The sequence below is a fragment of the Schistocerca piceifrons genome, chromosome X, assembly GCF_021461385.2.
Source record: "Schistocerca piceifrons isolate TAMUIC-IGC-003096 chromosome X, iqSchPice1.1, whole genome shotgun sequence".
Taxonomy (NCBI): Eukaryota; Metazoa; Arthropoda; class Insecta; order Orthoptera; family Acrididae; genus Schistocerca; species Schistocerca piceifrons.
This window is the reverse complement of record NC_060149.1, coordinates 591,527,779-591,541,117: the sequence shown is the minus strand read 5'-3', so window position 1 is coordinate 591,541,117 and position 13,339 is coordinate 591,527,779. Positions and strand designations below refer to the sequence as shown.

At 36.9% G+C, this 13,339-nt stretch overlaps 1 protein-coding gene across 5 annotated transcripts in view; it reads left to right on the top strand.

Moving 5' to 3' along the window:
- Positions 1 to 13,339, top strand: part of LOC124721652 (Bardet-Biedl syndrome 2 protein homolog) — a 170,057-nt gene that overhangs the window by 114,796 nt on the left and 41,922 nt on the right. For 4 of the 5 annotated variants that reach the window (XM_047246721.1, XM_047246719.1, XM_047246720.1 and 1 more), the window contains 5 exons: positions 1,747 to 1,803; positions 6,768 to 6,950; positions 7,047 to 7,196; positions 7,309 to 7,521; positions 10,589 to 10,755. In XM_047246721.1, the coding sequence (XP_047102677.1) occupies positions 1,747 to 1,803; positions 6,768 to 6,950; positions 7,047 to 7,196; positions 7,309 to 7,521; positions 10,589 to 10,755 (770 nt within the window). Of the gene's footprint in view, positions 1 to 1,746; positions 1,804 to 6,767; positions 6,951 to 7,046; positions 7,197 to 7,308; positions 7,522 to 10,588; positions 10,756 to 11,595; positions 11,723 to 13,339 lie in introns of all 5 variants that reach the window. The other variant, XR_007006367.1, reaches the window with a different exon arrangement.

Sequence of the window (13,339 nt, the reverse complement as noted above, 5' to 3'; positions counted from 1 at the left end):
ACACACACACAGACTCCAACGCACGCTCCCATGGCCGTGATTAGTCATGTTGTGGATGCATGAGTGTGCATTTTGGTGTCTGTGTGAGAATGTATATACTATTGCTAGAAAAAGAACTAGTGCTCGAAAGCTAGTGTGAATGCTGTTTTCTGTTATGAGTTTCTGCACTGCACACTGATCCACAGTATGTGGGTGGTTGCCTTTCCCTTACTACACATAATTTAAGGAATTAGTAACACAAACATTCTGTAAAATTTCAATGTATCTGGCATGTCCAGTACCTGTAGGACTCAGTGATACTATGAATAAAAGGGAGAAATAAATAAATAAACGAGATAAAATCATCTGTAATATGACATAGGTTTAGTAAGACATGTAGTCAAAAAGAGAAAATGAAATATAGAGGTCTGGGGAATGTGATGTTATAAGTTTTGTAATATGAACAATGTGTGAAACAGTACATGCTTAGAGGCCCCACACAGTAAATACAGAAAAAAACTGATTAGGAGTTGATATTTGCACTTTAGGTCCTGGCTGTTTGATGGATAATTTCCTGATGGGAATCAAGGTGTAAATATGAGACACTGGTTCAAGGTGTGCTAAGATGATTTTTTATCCAATAGATTCATCAATCTTAAAAACTGTACCAGTTGTACGTTTCAAATAAGATTGCTGTTGTGCTGCTTGATATGAGGTTATTCTTAATCCTACTCAGGCTTTATTTGGTGCAGTGTAAGTGACTTACCACGGATCACATTCAAGTTTTTATTTAATCGAATGGCTAGGGGCCCCCATTGAGCAGACCGTTCGCCAGGTGCCGGTCTTTCAATTTGATGCCACTTCGGTGACCTGCAGTCAATGAGGATGAGAGGATGATGATGATGACAGCACAACACCCAGTCCTTGGGCAGAGAAAATTCCCCGACCCAGCCAGGAATCGAACCTGGGCCCAGAGGATTGACAATCCGTCACGCTGACCATTCAGCTACCGGGGGCGGACACATTCAAGTAGATCAATGTGAAATAGTTTTGTCACAATCTTCATGAAGACATTGTTATTTCCAGGTGCTTGCAATCTGGGTTTTAGTCCCAGCTTTTAATAAAGATGCAGAAAATATTATTAATAGTAAGAAAATAAAGCCGTCCTCAATCTGTAGGTTGGTTTGAACACCATAGTGTTTTATTAGGTGATGTCCTTTTGGAGGTGATATGCCCTTGGCTTCTTCTGACTTCTGAACTGACATACTCAGTCAGTTACATTGGGATCTACAAATTAATGTGCACTCTAAACCACAGTGCAACATGTTGTTTACATGTATCATCATTTTCCCAGAGATAAAAGGAGTGATAAATGATGAAAATATACTTAGACAGACAAAGGATGGGATACCAGACCTTTGGATTTGTTGTCTGTCATTTACCCACTTAATCACTGAGCTGAATACAAACTAGAGAACTCAGTGACCCAAATGTATTTTTATGCAACTTTGGAAAACAAATTGAATCAGAAAGCTGGATGATTTTTCAGTTCCACATCTTTTTTCATTATATAAAATTTGCATAGACACATGTCCCTCTACATTTCAGTAATTGTTGCTTACTTTGTTTGATAGTTGTTGCTGTTGATGACTTCCTCAGTGTTTTTGTGATATTTCAGTGTGAATTTTAATGATTAGTTATTTTACAGTTTTATACGTTTCTTGAATACTGTGAGTGTTTGATGTCATATTGTTGTATTTGTATTAGGCCAAGACTCGGCTGCAGACTGGAATCTCCATTAATATGGGGAATGAAAAGAAACCGGTAAGTAGCTTGCTTGCTGCTGCTGCTGCTTCTTCTTCTTCTTCTTCTTCTTCTTCTTCTTCTTCTTCTCCCCTCCCCCCCCCCCCCTCTCTCTCTCTCTCTCTCTCTCTCTCTCTCTCTCTCTCTCTCTCTCTGACTTCAAAGGGTCTTCTGTATGTTCCATAAACACAACATTTTATCTGCAATGATGTTGTGCCACCCCATATGAGGTCTGATTCTGGCACCATCTGTGACTCATAATAAGCCACCTAGTGACATACATATCTAGTACAGGATGTAGCTACATGTTGTGAATTGATTAAATGAAGCCTTCAGGTACATTCTGGTTAAATCTGACTCTTGGAACAATTTCTCGACCTGAGGAAGAAAACAACCCTAATCCAAATCTCAAATCAAAGAATTAGCCAACTCTACTAGTACTCACCACAGTTCTATATTAACTAGTGTTTTGTGAAAATGCAATACTTCGACTGTCCCTTCTAGATTCTAGAAGCAACGAAATTCTTTAGTCATGTCTCAAGTGGGAAGCTGTGTGCTGTCTGAGTGGACCTTTATTCCCCTAGGTTTCTGTGGAACTGAGGTGGAACCCTCAGACTCAAACTTATCAAATCCTTATCTGATGGGTGTACTGCCGGGGAGTACTCACACCAACTTATCCAAACAAATGATGGCCAAATTTTCAAAATCAAAATGTGGGACTTTCATTGTTTTATTGTTTCACATCCAAACACAACATATCACAATAATATAATGATGTCTTTAACTAGGGTAGAAAATTATTATTGTTTACATTGGTTACTTATTTTTGAATCTCAGTTGTCCTGGAAGTTTAGCTGTGGGTAGTTTCTGGGAAACCTTTTTTTTTGTTAAATTTTGCAGAAGAATGTGTGTCATTCAGGAGCTTCATGTTTTCAAATGGAATTTTATAAAAATCAACAGATGAAGTATCCTGAAAATCAAACTTAGTTACAACTATTTCCTTAATGGCTTCGGCACTAAACATCTTCTCTTCATCAATTCATAAATCATTTGTGATTGAGATCTCTCTTTCTGCAGTAGCATTAGTGCAAGGTAGAGCCAGTACATAGAGTTATCTTGAGATATAAAGAAGTCGAAATTGATAGACTTCGTTCAGCTTGGTTTAATCAAAGAGTGTATTTTCATTATTTTTGGGTATGACCATGTTTGCTCTTCATTTGGTTATCCTGCACATTGCTTAAAAACATAGACTGCCACCTTCAGTTCTTGAACGTTGCCAGAACACGTCATGGCAGGGTTCCTCTGATTTTGGGTTAGGCCATACATACCTAAATGTGTAAAGTGCTACAAATGCCAGTAGGTTGGCTATAAAATGCTAAGTTGTGGAGGTGAAGCAACTTGTGGGAAGTGTGAAAAGGCAGCCCATGAATCTGGAACTGACTACCCATCTCTGGCAATATGCTTCAACTGCTTTGGCAGCCACCCAGCCTGCAGCAGAGACTGCCCTATTTTTGCTGAGAAATGCAAAATTCAGGAAATAAAAGTGACCAAGTGGATCACCTATGCAAAAGCCAAAAAGGAATATAAGATGATGAAACCCCACTTTTTATGCTTTCTTGGTGCAGAAATCTATTCCCAAGGTCGATGCTTCAACACAAACAATGTCCAGCATATCATTATCCACCACCAGCACGTGTACATACCAAAGCAAAGTGAATAAAGACGTAGTGACCCAGGCAGCTACGACAGAAGAGGCCAGCAGCATTTTCGCAGTGAGCCTAAAAAATGCACCCCAAAAGCACAGTGCCTCTCAATGCCCCCTTTCCCTCATCCTTGAAGGGAAAGGGAGCAGTGAAAGGGTCCTGATGTTTTGGGTCAAAAGCTGTCCCAGGCACCATCAGATATCTTTCTGGCATGTCTAACTGATGAGGATATCATGGATTTCGATGCCTAGTCACTGGACCCAGGCAGCCCCTCCAGTCCCGCTCAGTCTGTGAGTGCCTCACCACCTCAAGGGGAACTTGCATTCATTAAGTCGGTTTGATCTGGATTTTTACTATAGTGTTTTAGCACATGAGTCATAGTGCAAGAGATATTGTATTTTTAAGTCAATCCTTTGCCCCTCTTAAATGAGTTGAATTATGGTGCAGTGAACACAGACTGATGTAAGTTGAGGAGAGGGTCCATCTTGGATGCTCCATCAAACTGTATATGCCGTGGTGTGATTAGATTAAATATGATGTAAAGGGTACTTGAGTAGTTGAGATAGGATCCTTCTGCCATGTTCCTAAATTACTGTAAATCAATGAGTTAACCTTAAGGTACGTCCACACAATACCGTTTTCCTCTTCAAATTTGTGTGTGCACTCACATTCCAACAGTGCAAACATGCACATGTATTAGTTCATACGTGATTTGTTAAAATTGGATGGCATCATGTGTTGTAGCACGTTGCTTCCCAGGTTGGAAATCTCTTGTGCTACATAGCAGACAACAGCCAGCTGGGGCCCATATGTATTTCATTGTGTAGTGTGGTGGCAGACTAACTTTTTACCATAGTAGCTCACAAAGATAACCTAAGTAAGTAAATGATGTTGATATGGACTTTCATAGATATGTTGAGTGTGTGCTTATTAGGTGCTGACTGAGGATTTTTGGTGGGGTGAAATATATATAGACTGGTGTAATGATACTTTTTAATCTTGTATGTTAAATATTAGTTTGTAAAGCTTAAGGGTGAACATTTACTAATGTAGTTTCCAACAATGATTTGCTTTAACTTAAAGATAGGCATTTAGGAAAGCACACTGTATGGCTCTGAAGTGAATTCCTTAATTCCATGTAAAGTTTCCAGATTCAAAATTTTGCTAATTTATCTAATTTCTTAATTATTGGCCTAATTGGTTAATGAAGAGTGTTATTTGGTTCAGAAAAATTGGGGCAACAAAACTATGACATCAAGTCTGGGAATTAAATGAGTTGAAGTGCCCAAATGATGAAAGTAATTGTGGACGTAGCCAGACTTTAATTACAGTTATTTTTGAAGTAAATTAGTTTCTTGAAAAATTAATTTTATTGCTAGAAAGTATGAAATTAGAGCTTTCTAATGAGTGATATCGATCCTGTCAAAACTACTGATTAGCTCACACTAATTGTTACGTAGCATGCCACTGTAATGGCTTTCATTACTAATGTCTTTTAACTAACAAGGTTTTAAACAAAACTACATGTACCATTTTAATCAGCAGACTGTGCACTATCACATGGATAGTATAATTATGTGAATGTACAATATTTTGGCATTTTAAGTACCATATGCACTGCCTACATAGTAGTACATATAAACAGATTCAGATGAAAGATAAGAGGGAAAAATTAGTTATTTAAGAGAAGCAGAATAATAGTAATTGTAATAACTCCACTTTGCTATATTTCACTCTGTTTCTCAGTTTCAGGAATAATCACCGAAATACTGTGATTTGAGACGTGAAATAAATAACTCAAATTGGTATATAAGTTGCTGCCTTACAAAATATTAGTGCTGGCCTTATCACTGCAGAAATTGCATTACCTATAAGAATGTCTTGTTTAGAGGTACAAGTTCTCAGCTTCCCAAGCAGAAAATCTGAAAGCTTGTTGTAACTGCCTCCTGAAATTTGCAAACAAAATACCACTGTCACTTTTTATATCTTATACTGTACTTCTGTTATTTAAATATTGTGTGACCGTTAGTTGCCTTCGCAGTTTTTGTCACCTTTCATGACAGTAAACATGGCACAAATTACTGTGCAAAGACAGGGATGCACGCAGACTACTTTGACTGTGAGCCAATGTGTGGACATGATAGCGCACTTGCATACAGTATGTTCTATTCACTAAGTTTGGCACATATGTTTTTGTTCTGATGCATTTGCACTAGGACAAAAGGAAAGGTGCATCATGTGGACATATCATTAGAGCTGTCAAATGGGGGCACATGAGATCTTAGACAATTGAGCTTTCCAATGAGTAGCTAAGTAGGATATGTGGAATATACTGTGATATAATGAATAATTTCATTGAATTCTTGTACTTTGTTATTAAGGCACAGTGTCGAGGTGATGTGTCTATGGGAGGAACTATATGGGTTGAAACCAAACACTTAATAGTGACATTCCATCTTTACTGCCACACCAGTGATATAATGCTCTAAGAAAATTCACGGTGTTGCCCTGTGATGCTTAGAGGCCCCTCCTGCTCGTAGTGTGGAATGAATATGACCTTTTCATTTTATCTAAAAAAGTGTGTATTTTTTGAAGAGTACACACTGATTCGAACAATTTTTTTAATCATGCTCACTCATCCATATTTTACAGATTTAGTATTTCATTTCAGTATAAACCTTTCATTCTGTGACAGAGTTTGCACTGTTATGCAACTGCCTGTCAGATAAAAATTTTTTGCATGTGTAGCTCAAATCTTTGTTTTTTTGCTGTTGATGCCATAAACAGTTGCTATATTACATACAAAAGGCAAAGATTCTAATTTGAGTGCCACCCCCCCACCACACACACACACACACACACACACACACACACACACACACACACACACACAATACACACATACACACACATACACATACTGGCTATGTTGCTCAGATCAACTACATTGTACCACCGCTGTAGCTTGGCTATGGCAAATGCTGTGGCTCACACCAGTAGAACTGCAGAGCTGGTACACTATGGTCAACCAGAGCATTGTAACCGTGTTTGTGTGGAAATTGACTAAAAAATAACACATTTGTAAAACGAGATGGAAATTACAAAATTTAAACTTGTTTATTTCTAGTATGATTAGTGTTAGAAGCTAGTTTGCAAATCAAATATCATCTTTGTCTGACGAATTATACAATATGCTGACACTTCTTTTTTCATAAATTTAAGTATGTATTTATTTTTAGACTTGGGTGAAAATGTATTCTAAATCTTTTGCTTCATTACTAGGGTCACATTGAAGTCGCTCTTGCAACAAACAATGAAACTGTAATAAGAGTTGTAATGGTATTCGCTGAGGGCATATTTGAAGGTGAGACACATGTTATCCACTTAAAAGAATCAGAAATATCATCTAATGTGAATGTTGCACTTTATCCTCCAAAGGATGTGCCAGTAGACATTCACATAAAGGTAAAGTATTAGTTTTGCACAGTGTGTTCAGTTAATAGGATATACATTTTCATTTTTCAAGATTCTTTATCATTGGTCAACTTTATATGTATGTAGGCCTTGGTGGGTTATCGTGGAAGCCAGCATTACCATGTTTTTGAGCTTACAAGGCAGCTACCACGTTTTGCTATGTATGCTTTATGCGAGGAGCCGGGTAATTTACCCTCCAGCTATGTGTCATTCTCTTTAAACGAAAGAGTGCAGAGGGTAAGTACTTGTTAAGTTTGGAATATTTGTTCCAATGAATGACATGAAAATTGTCATATTTATTCTGTAACATAAATCAATTAGATATGTTTATTTTGTTTCATGCATCCAGATTGCAATGTGGATTAATCAGAATTTCCTGGTTTTGTCAGATATTGAAGCAAACACTGAACTGAATGTGACATTTCTTTCACTAAGAGACAACACGAGAGTAAATATATCAATGCAGCCAGAAAATAAGTTTGTGATTGCAACACACAGCATGGCTGTTGCAGGTGATATCGTACAATCTCTTGCAGCTTTTTTAAATTTGGATGAATTGCAGGTAAATTTCAGAAAAGTTATTTAAGACTTTTGATGATTTGCAATGTAGTAAGGGGCATACAGACATAACATTGTGTTTTGTTTGTTAAACTTATTGTAATGTGCGCCATTTTAGGTCAAGGACCTCCCATTATTGTTTTTGTTTGAAAACCATTGCTACTGTAATAATGGGGATGACAAAAAGATAACCTGTTTTAAATGTGAGACTGAGAAAAAGGTTTTATATTTCTTCATTTTTAATCCTGAAAATATTTTAATCTCTCTACCATATGTTGTTTACACTTCTCGAGAAGTACTTATAAATAGTAGAATTTTGAAATGGTAGAAAATGATTAAGTGGACAGATCACTCACCAATTCTACAGTGAACCTGTCAATTCATGTGAGCGCATCTGTCCCCTCATCACTTTTAAGTTCCATTGTGACTACACTTTGTCATTTATCTAGTATTTTACATTATTGTTAATTGATTGTAAAATTGGGTTCAAATCTGTACCCCATAATCCTGGAGCATTTAAAATTACTTCTTGTTGATGTAATGCACATTCTTCAACAAGGTTATAGCTGATTTCCTCCTCTATCTTTGTCTGTGGAAGTACTTTTTTTCTCATCACATTAATATCAATGAAAGCTTAAATTCCAGGAATATTCATTTTGGAGTGAACACAATGTAAAGAATACAATATGTTTCAGTGGCTATTCACTGTGGGGTTCTTGTTACTGTAGATGAGTTGTTTGGTGGAATGAAAAAATTGTTCCGTGGAATCCAGGAGAAAATTATATTGAGAGTAAACTTGACACATATCAAGAAATAATGTAAGATCTGCAACAAGAAAATTGCTCTCTGTTGGAAGAAACTGTTTAGATGGGAGACATCTGGAGATAGGGTTTCCTGAAGAGATACCAGAATCGTCTGTTTTGCTCTTCTCTTTGGGATAATGATAGTTAGGATTCCAATTTGTACGTAATTTAGACCCCCTGGGCATCTGTAAGGTATCTGATTTATCACCAAAGCTGAAATCAGCAATGTGTGATACTAAACCAACCCTTGGTGATATGTTTACCTGTCACTTCAGTTATAGCTCAAACTATTGCAGTAAAGCAGTTAGGAACCCTTTGGACAGAATTTTTTCTCTTGCTTAAAACATTTTTCATAATTTGGAATATTAACTAGGTGGATTACCTGTGGTATGAGAAAGTTCTTTGCTTATACACAGTGATCTTCTTCAAAAGTATCTGTTACAGGTTTTGCACTTAATTCATATGTTGATGTTTTTGACCTTCTTGATGTTGCATCGTTATTTCATCTCACAGCCACTATGAAAAAAGTTAGGCCAATAGGCAGTCGCTATGGTTCACCATTAGCTCATCTCAAATTTCACTTAAAGCTGTGTGGATTTCTGTCATGTTACTATGTAAATGTATGAATTTTTATCTTGAAGTGTCACAGTACGTAGGATCAATACAGGTTTCCGTCCAAGCTTAAGAACAGATGCTGCACAGATGAAACAAAATAGTCCTTCCTCAGACCAATCTTCAAATAAAATTTCCATCATTCCAGGTATTGTTGTGCCATCCAGTCATCAGTACTGTCACCATGTGCATTATTTCTTCAATTATTAGTATCACTTTAGATCTCTCTCTCTCTCTCTCTCTCTCTCTCTCTCTCTCTCTCTCTCTCTCTCTCTCTCTCTCACCCCCTCCCTCCATATATGTAATTATTGTTTCCAATCGTCACATTTGTCTCCGACAGCATAATCTTTTAGGTGAATTACTTTTTATGTAAATTGTGGTTTAAATTTTTATACAGTTACATGAATCCTGTTATGGCATCTCACATGTTGCTACACAATTGATTAGTTCTTTCCTTTAAGCTTATAATGTTTCAAGAAAATAACTTAAAATAAAGACTAGTAATTTTGAAGAGAAGTGAATTATAAGGAAAATAGTAACGCTAACATGAAAAATGAAGCGAGATGATAATAAATCACTTGAAGGGATTAGATGAACTCAATCCAAGTTAAACTATGTTTTATAGTTTCCTAAGAACATGTTTCAGAATGCTGATAACTTGTAGCTGTCAAACTGAAAAATCCGCTTTTCTAAGTTGGCATATCTGAGTGCCAGACTGAAGACATTGGTTCAACCATCAATACTGCAAAAGATTTTCAGTTTGTGGAAGGAATGACACAGGACCTATTCAACCATATGAGAACAACTGAAGAGCTACCAGAAGCATAAGTGATGGCTTTGATTTCAAAACCTGACATTAACAGCCGTGGCATAGTGTTATTCACTTACCTTTTGCTCTCCAATGATGCTGCTGGTAGGAGGTGTTTTCACCACACACACACACACACACACACACACACACACACACAACACACACAACACACACATTGTCAATTTCAAACATTAAGGTCCAGAATCTTCTGAAAATCGAATTACTAAAAGAAATGATGAAATGTAATTGTTCAAGAAAACTGATGATAATGTGGTGGAAGTTTAAATAAAATAAGGAAACTGATAAAAATTACGAAGAGTGTTGCAGTCTCCCTGTGAAATTACTTTCTGGTAGTGCTAGGTGTCAAACAATAATTAGATTAGTATTTGTAATGTCTAGTTAATCTGTTTATATATTTTTATAATAGAGGGAAACATTCCATGCGGGAAAAATATATTTAAAAACAAAGATGATGTGACTTACCATACGAAACCTCTTTGGTCTTTAAATATGTCTGCTTGTGTCTTTAAATGTGTGGATGGATATGTGTGTGTGTGCAAGTGCATACCCGTCCTTTTTTCCCCCCTAAGGTAAGTCTTTCCGCTCCCGGGATTGGAATGACTCCTTACCCTCTCCCTTAAAACCCACTTCCCTTCGTCTTTCCCTCTCCTTCCCTCTTTCCTGATGAGGCAACAGTTTGTTGCGAAAGCTTGAATTTTGTGTGTATGTATGTGTCTGTTTGTGTTTCTATCGACCTGCCAGAGCTTTCGTATGGTAAGTCACATCATCTTTGTTTTTAAATATGTTTATATATTTTGTTTAGTTAGCATATATGTGTGTTACAGGTAAAGGCAGAATTTTCTGAAGAAGAACAACGAATTGCTGTTTTGCTTCAGCAAGTAAGTGATCTTCAAGAAACCAGGCTTCGTTTGGCAGCAGAAATGGCAGACCATTCTGGACTTGTTCGTAGCTTGGTGATGCGTGCAGAAAATGCCCGGCACTTGGGAGATGTGTATGTTTTGCTACTATTTCATATTTCATTTGAAATTCACATTAGTTTAGTTATTTCTTCTGTTAAAATGCCATGCTTATTAAATCACAGTTGATTTATTTTCCTAAAATTGTTTGTTTGCACTAAAGCTACATCACAAGTGACCATAATTCAACAAGTTGCTTATCTGTAATCTCCCCTCTTCTTAAAGAAAAGCACCAAATGTAGCTCAGTCCTGTGGGGGGGGGGGGGGGGGGGGCCAGTTATTTGAGAGTGAGAGAGAGCAAGTATGTCTGTCCAGGAAGAGGGCTGTGTCCAAAAACTTATCAATCTGTCATGCTTTATTGTGTGTGTGTGTGGGGGGGGGGGGGGGATATTTGAGAGGGGGAGAGAGCTTGTAAGTCTGTCTGGGAAGAGGGATTTGCCCAAAGACTTGTCAGTCTGTCATGCTTTATTGTGTGATTGTTTGCTGCCCAGTCACTCTTATATTTACTGAGTAGTAACCTATTCATATGGGGATTTGCAAATCTGCTATAATGGGGGAGATGTCTGACAATCACTGAAAATTTTGTGTATAGTTCAGCTTGCTTTGATCATAAGCTGATTTCCAGACTGACTGATTTTACTGTTGCATGGATCATCTGTTTCTGCCTCAGACATGTTTTACGCAATGTATTGAAGAAACACGTGACAATATAATATGATGATAAAGTTTTTGGCTTTCATGTAATGTTGTAAAAGCGTACTTGTAGCTGCTAATGTAAGAATGCAGTTGCTGTTATATTGTTGTAAGTGGATTATCAACAAACAACTATTCAGTTAATCAATGGCAAGATTAGTTTCCTCAATTTTTCTTTGTAGGAATACCCAACTCTAAGCTGTGTGTAAGCATGAGTATTGTGTACAGGCATGCCATATGATTCCTGAAATACTACCACAAGAGCCATATGAATCTAGTGTTGAGGCTCTCTCCATCCAAACTCCATAGGTAGGAACATTCTGTTATGTGCAATATTTATTAAATATTTTATTTTGACATTTGTGCATATTATTTCTGTTTATTTATTATTTTATTTTTCAACTGCAGTACTTTTTATTCCCTCTGTAAACACTTTTGGATTAAAGAAGACCACTCACAGATAAGCAGATGTGGTCTAATTATTGATAGCACACACAAACCAAAAGAAAACTTAATAGCTATCAGTTGTGAGTGCCTATTGATGGCTCAATGCTACTGCTTTTCAGTGAGGGTCTCCTTTAAGCCAAAAGTATTTACATTCCACCAAAAGTTTCCTACAATAATTGTACTTTCTGTCTACATTCTGCCTGCGTCTCCCTTCCCCATGTCCTGTCTGATCTTTGTTTGTTCACACAGTTTAACTCCATTTATTGACAAGTTACTTTCACCTCCAAATACTTAGCACACAGATCAACACACAGAAAGGAAGAATCTAAAATTACTGGGAAGGAGAGGGACCACAATGAGTATTACGTATATCGTTACGTACCTAGAAATCTGCAAATAAGTACATTCATGTTATTATCAGCACTCTTTCATTGTCTGTAGTATGTACCCTCAACTAAGAAGGAAATTAATACCATTTTCCATTGTTCTCACAGCTCCACAAAAGGCTTTTAACATGGCAGCAATTATCACTCACCACTTTTTATTAGTGGCTGTAAACATCCTGCCAAAGCATTGGTATAAAAAAAATGGAGGTTCAGTTATGCGTCTTCTGTTCTGTAATGACAAGTAGTAGGCATAAAAAGTACTTTTGCTTATCGGAAGTTGTGTTTGTATCCTTTTGAGTATATTTCATCTTAACAAATTCTTTGACGTAAGTACAATGGAATCTTAATGCTTTGCCCTCATATTATTCATTTTCTATATTAATAGTATCCTTTGGTTTTCGGGGATAGGGAAAATTAGCAGATACTTTTATGTCCTGCTTGTATTTTTTGTTACTGTTGTATTATTTCTTGACTTGGTACTGGCCATATAGTAGTTGAATAAGCAAGAACAAGTATTAATGGACATGAACATGATTCACCACTATGTACAAGACAAGTTCTTTATAATTTTCAGGAATTAGATAGTTTGCACCTCTGTCACTGCTCCACTTAATTACAACTGTTGTCATGCATTTAACAAGTGGTTTTATTTTTCAGTTCTTTTTGCCAAGGTCTGAAAGTACCCCCAATGTTATTCTACCACCAATCCCAGTGTGTTACTTTTTGGCACTTTTTCTTAACACTCAACTGTGTGTCTCAAAAGATTGTGCTCTTATTTATAGATACATAAAGTATTCTAGCAAATTCTAAATGTCTGTGAATAAGTCACAGAACCTTCCAGAAATCACCAGTGTTAAATTATAAATAATTGTAAGAGGTGGGAATTGAATCAGTGACCTGCACACCACTAGACAGCCAGTGACAACTGCTACACTTCAGCAGATGAAATGTAGCATGTATTTTATTGCTTTTGTTTTACCCTCCAAAAACCATAAACAATGATTAGGGAATATTAGAAAGGGAAATGGAGCATGATACAAACCACAGGGTATTTGTCGCAAGCTTCTTTGAAATTGTTTCTTACTTCCCATCC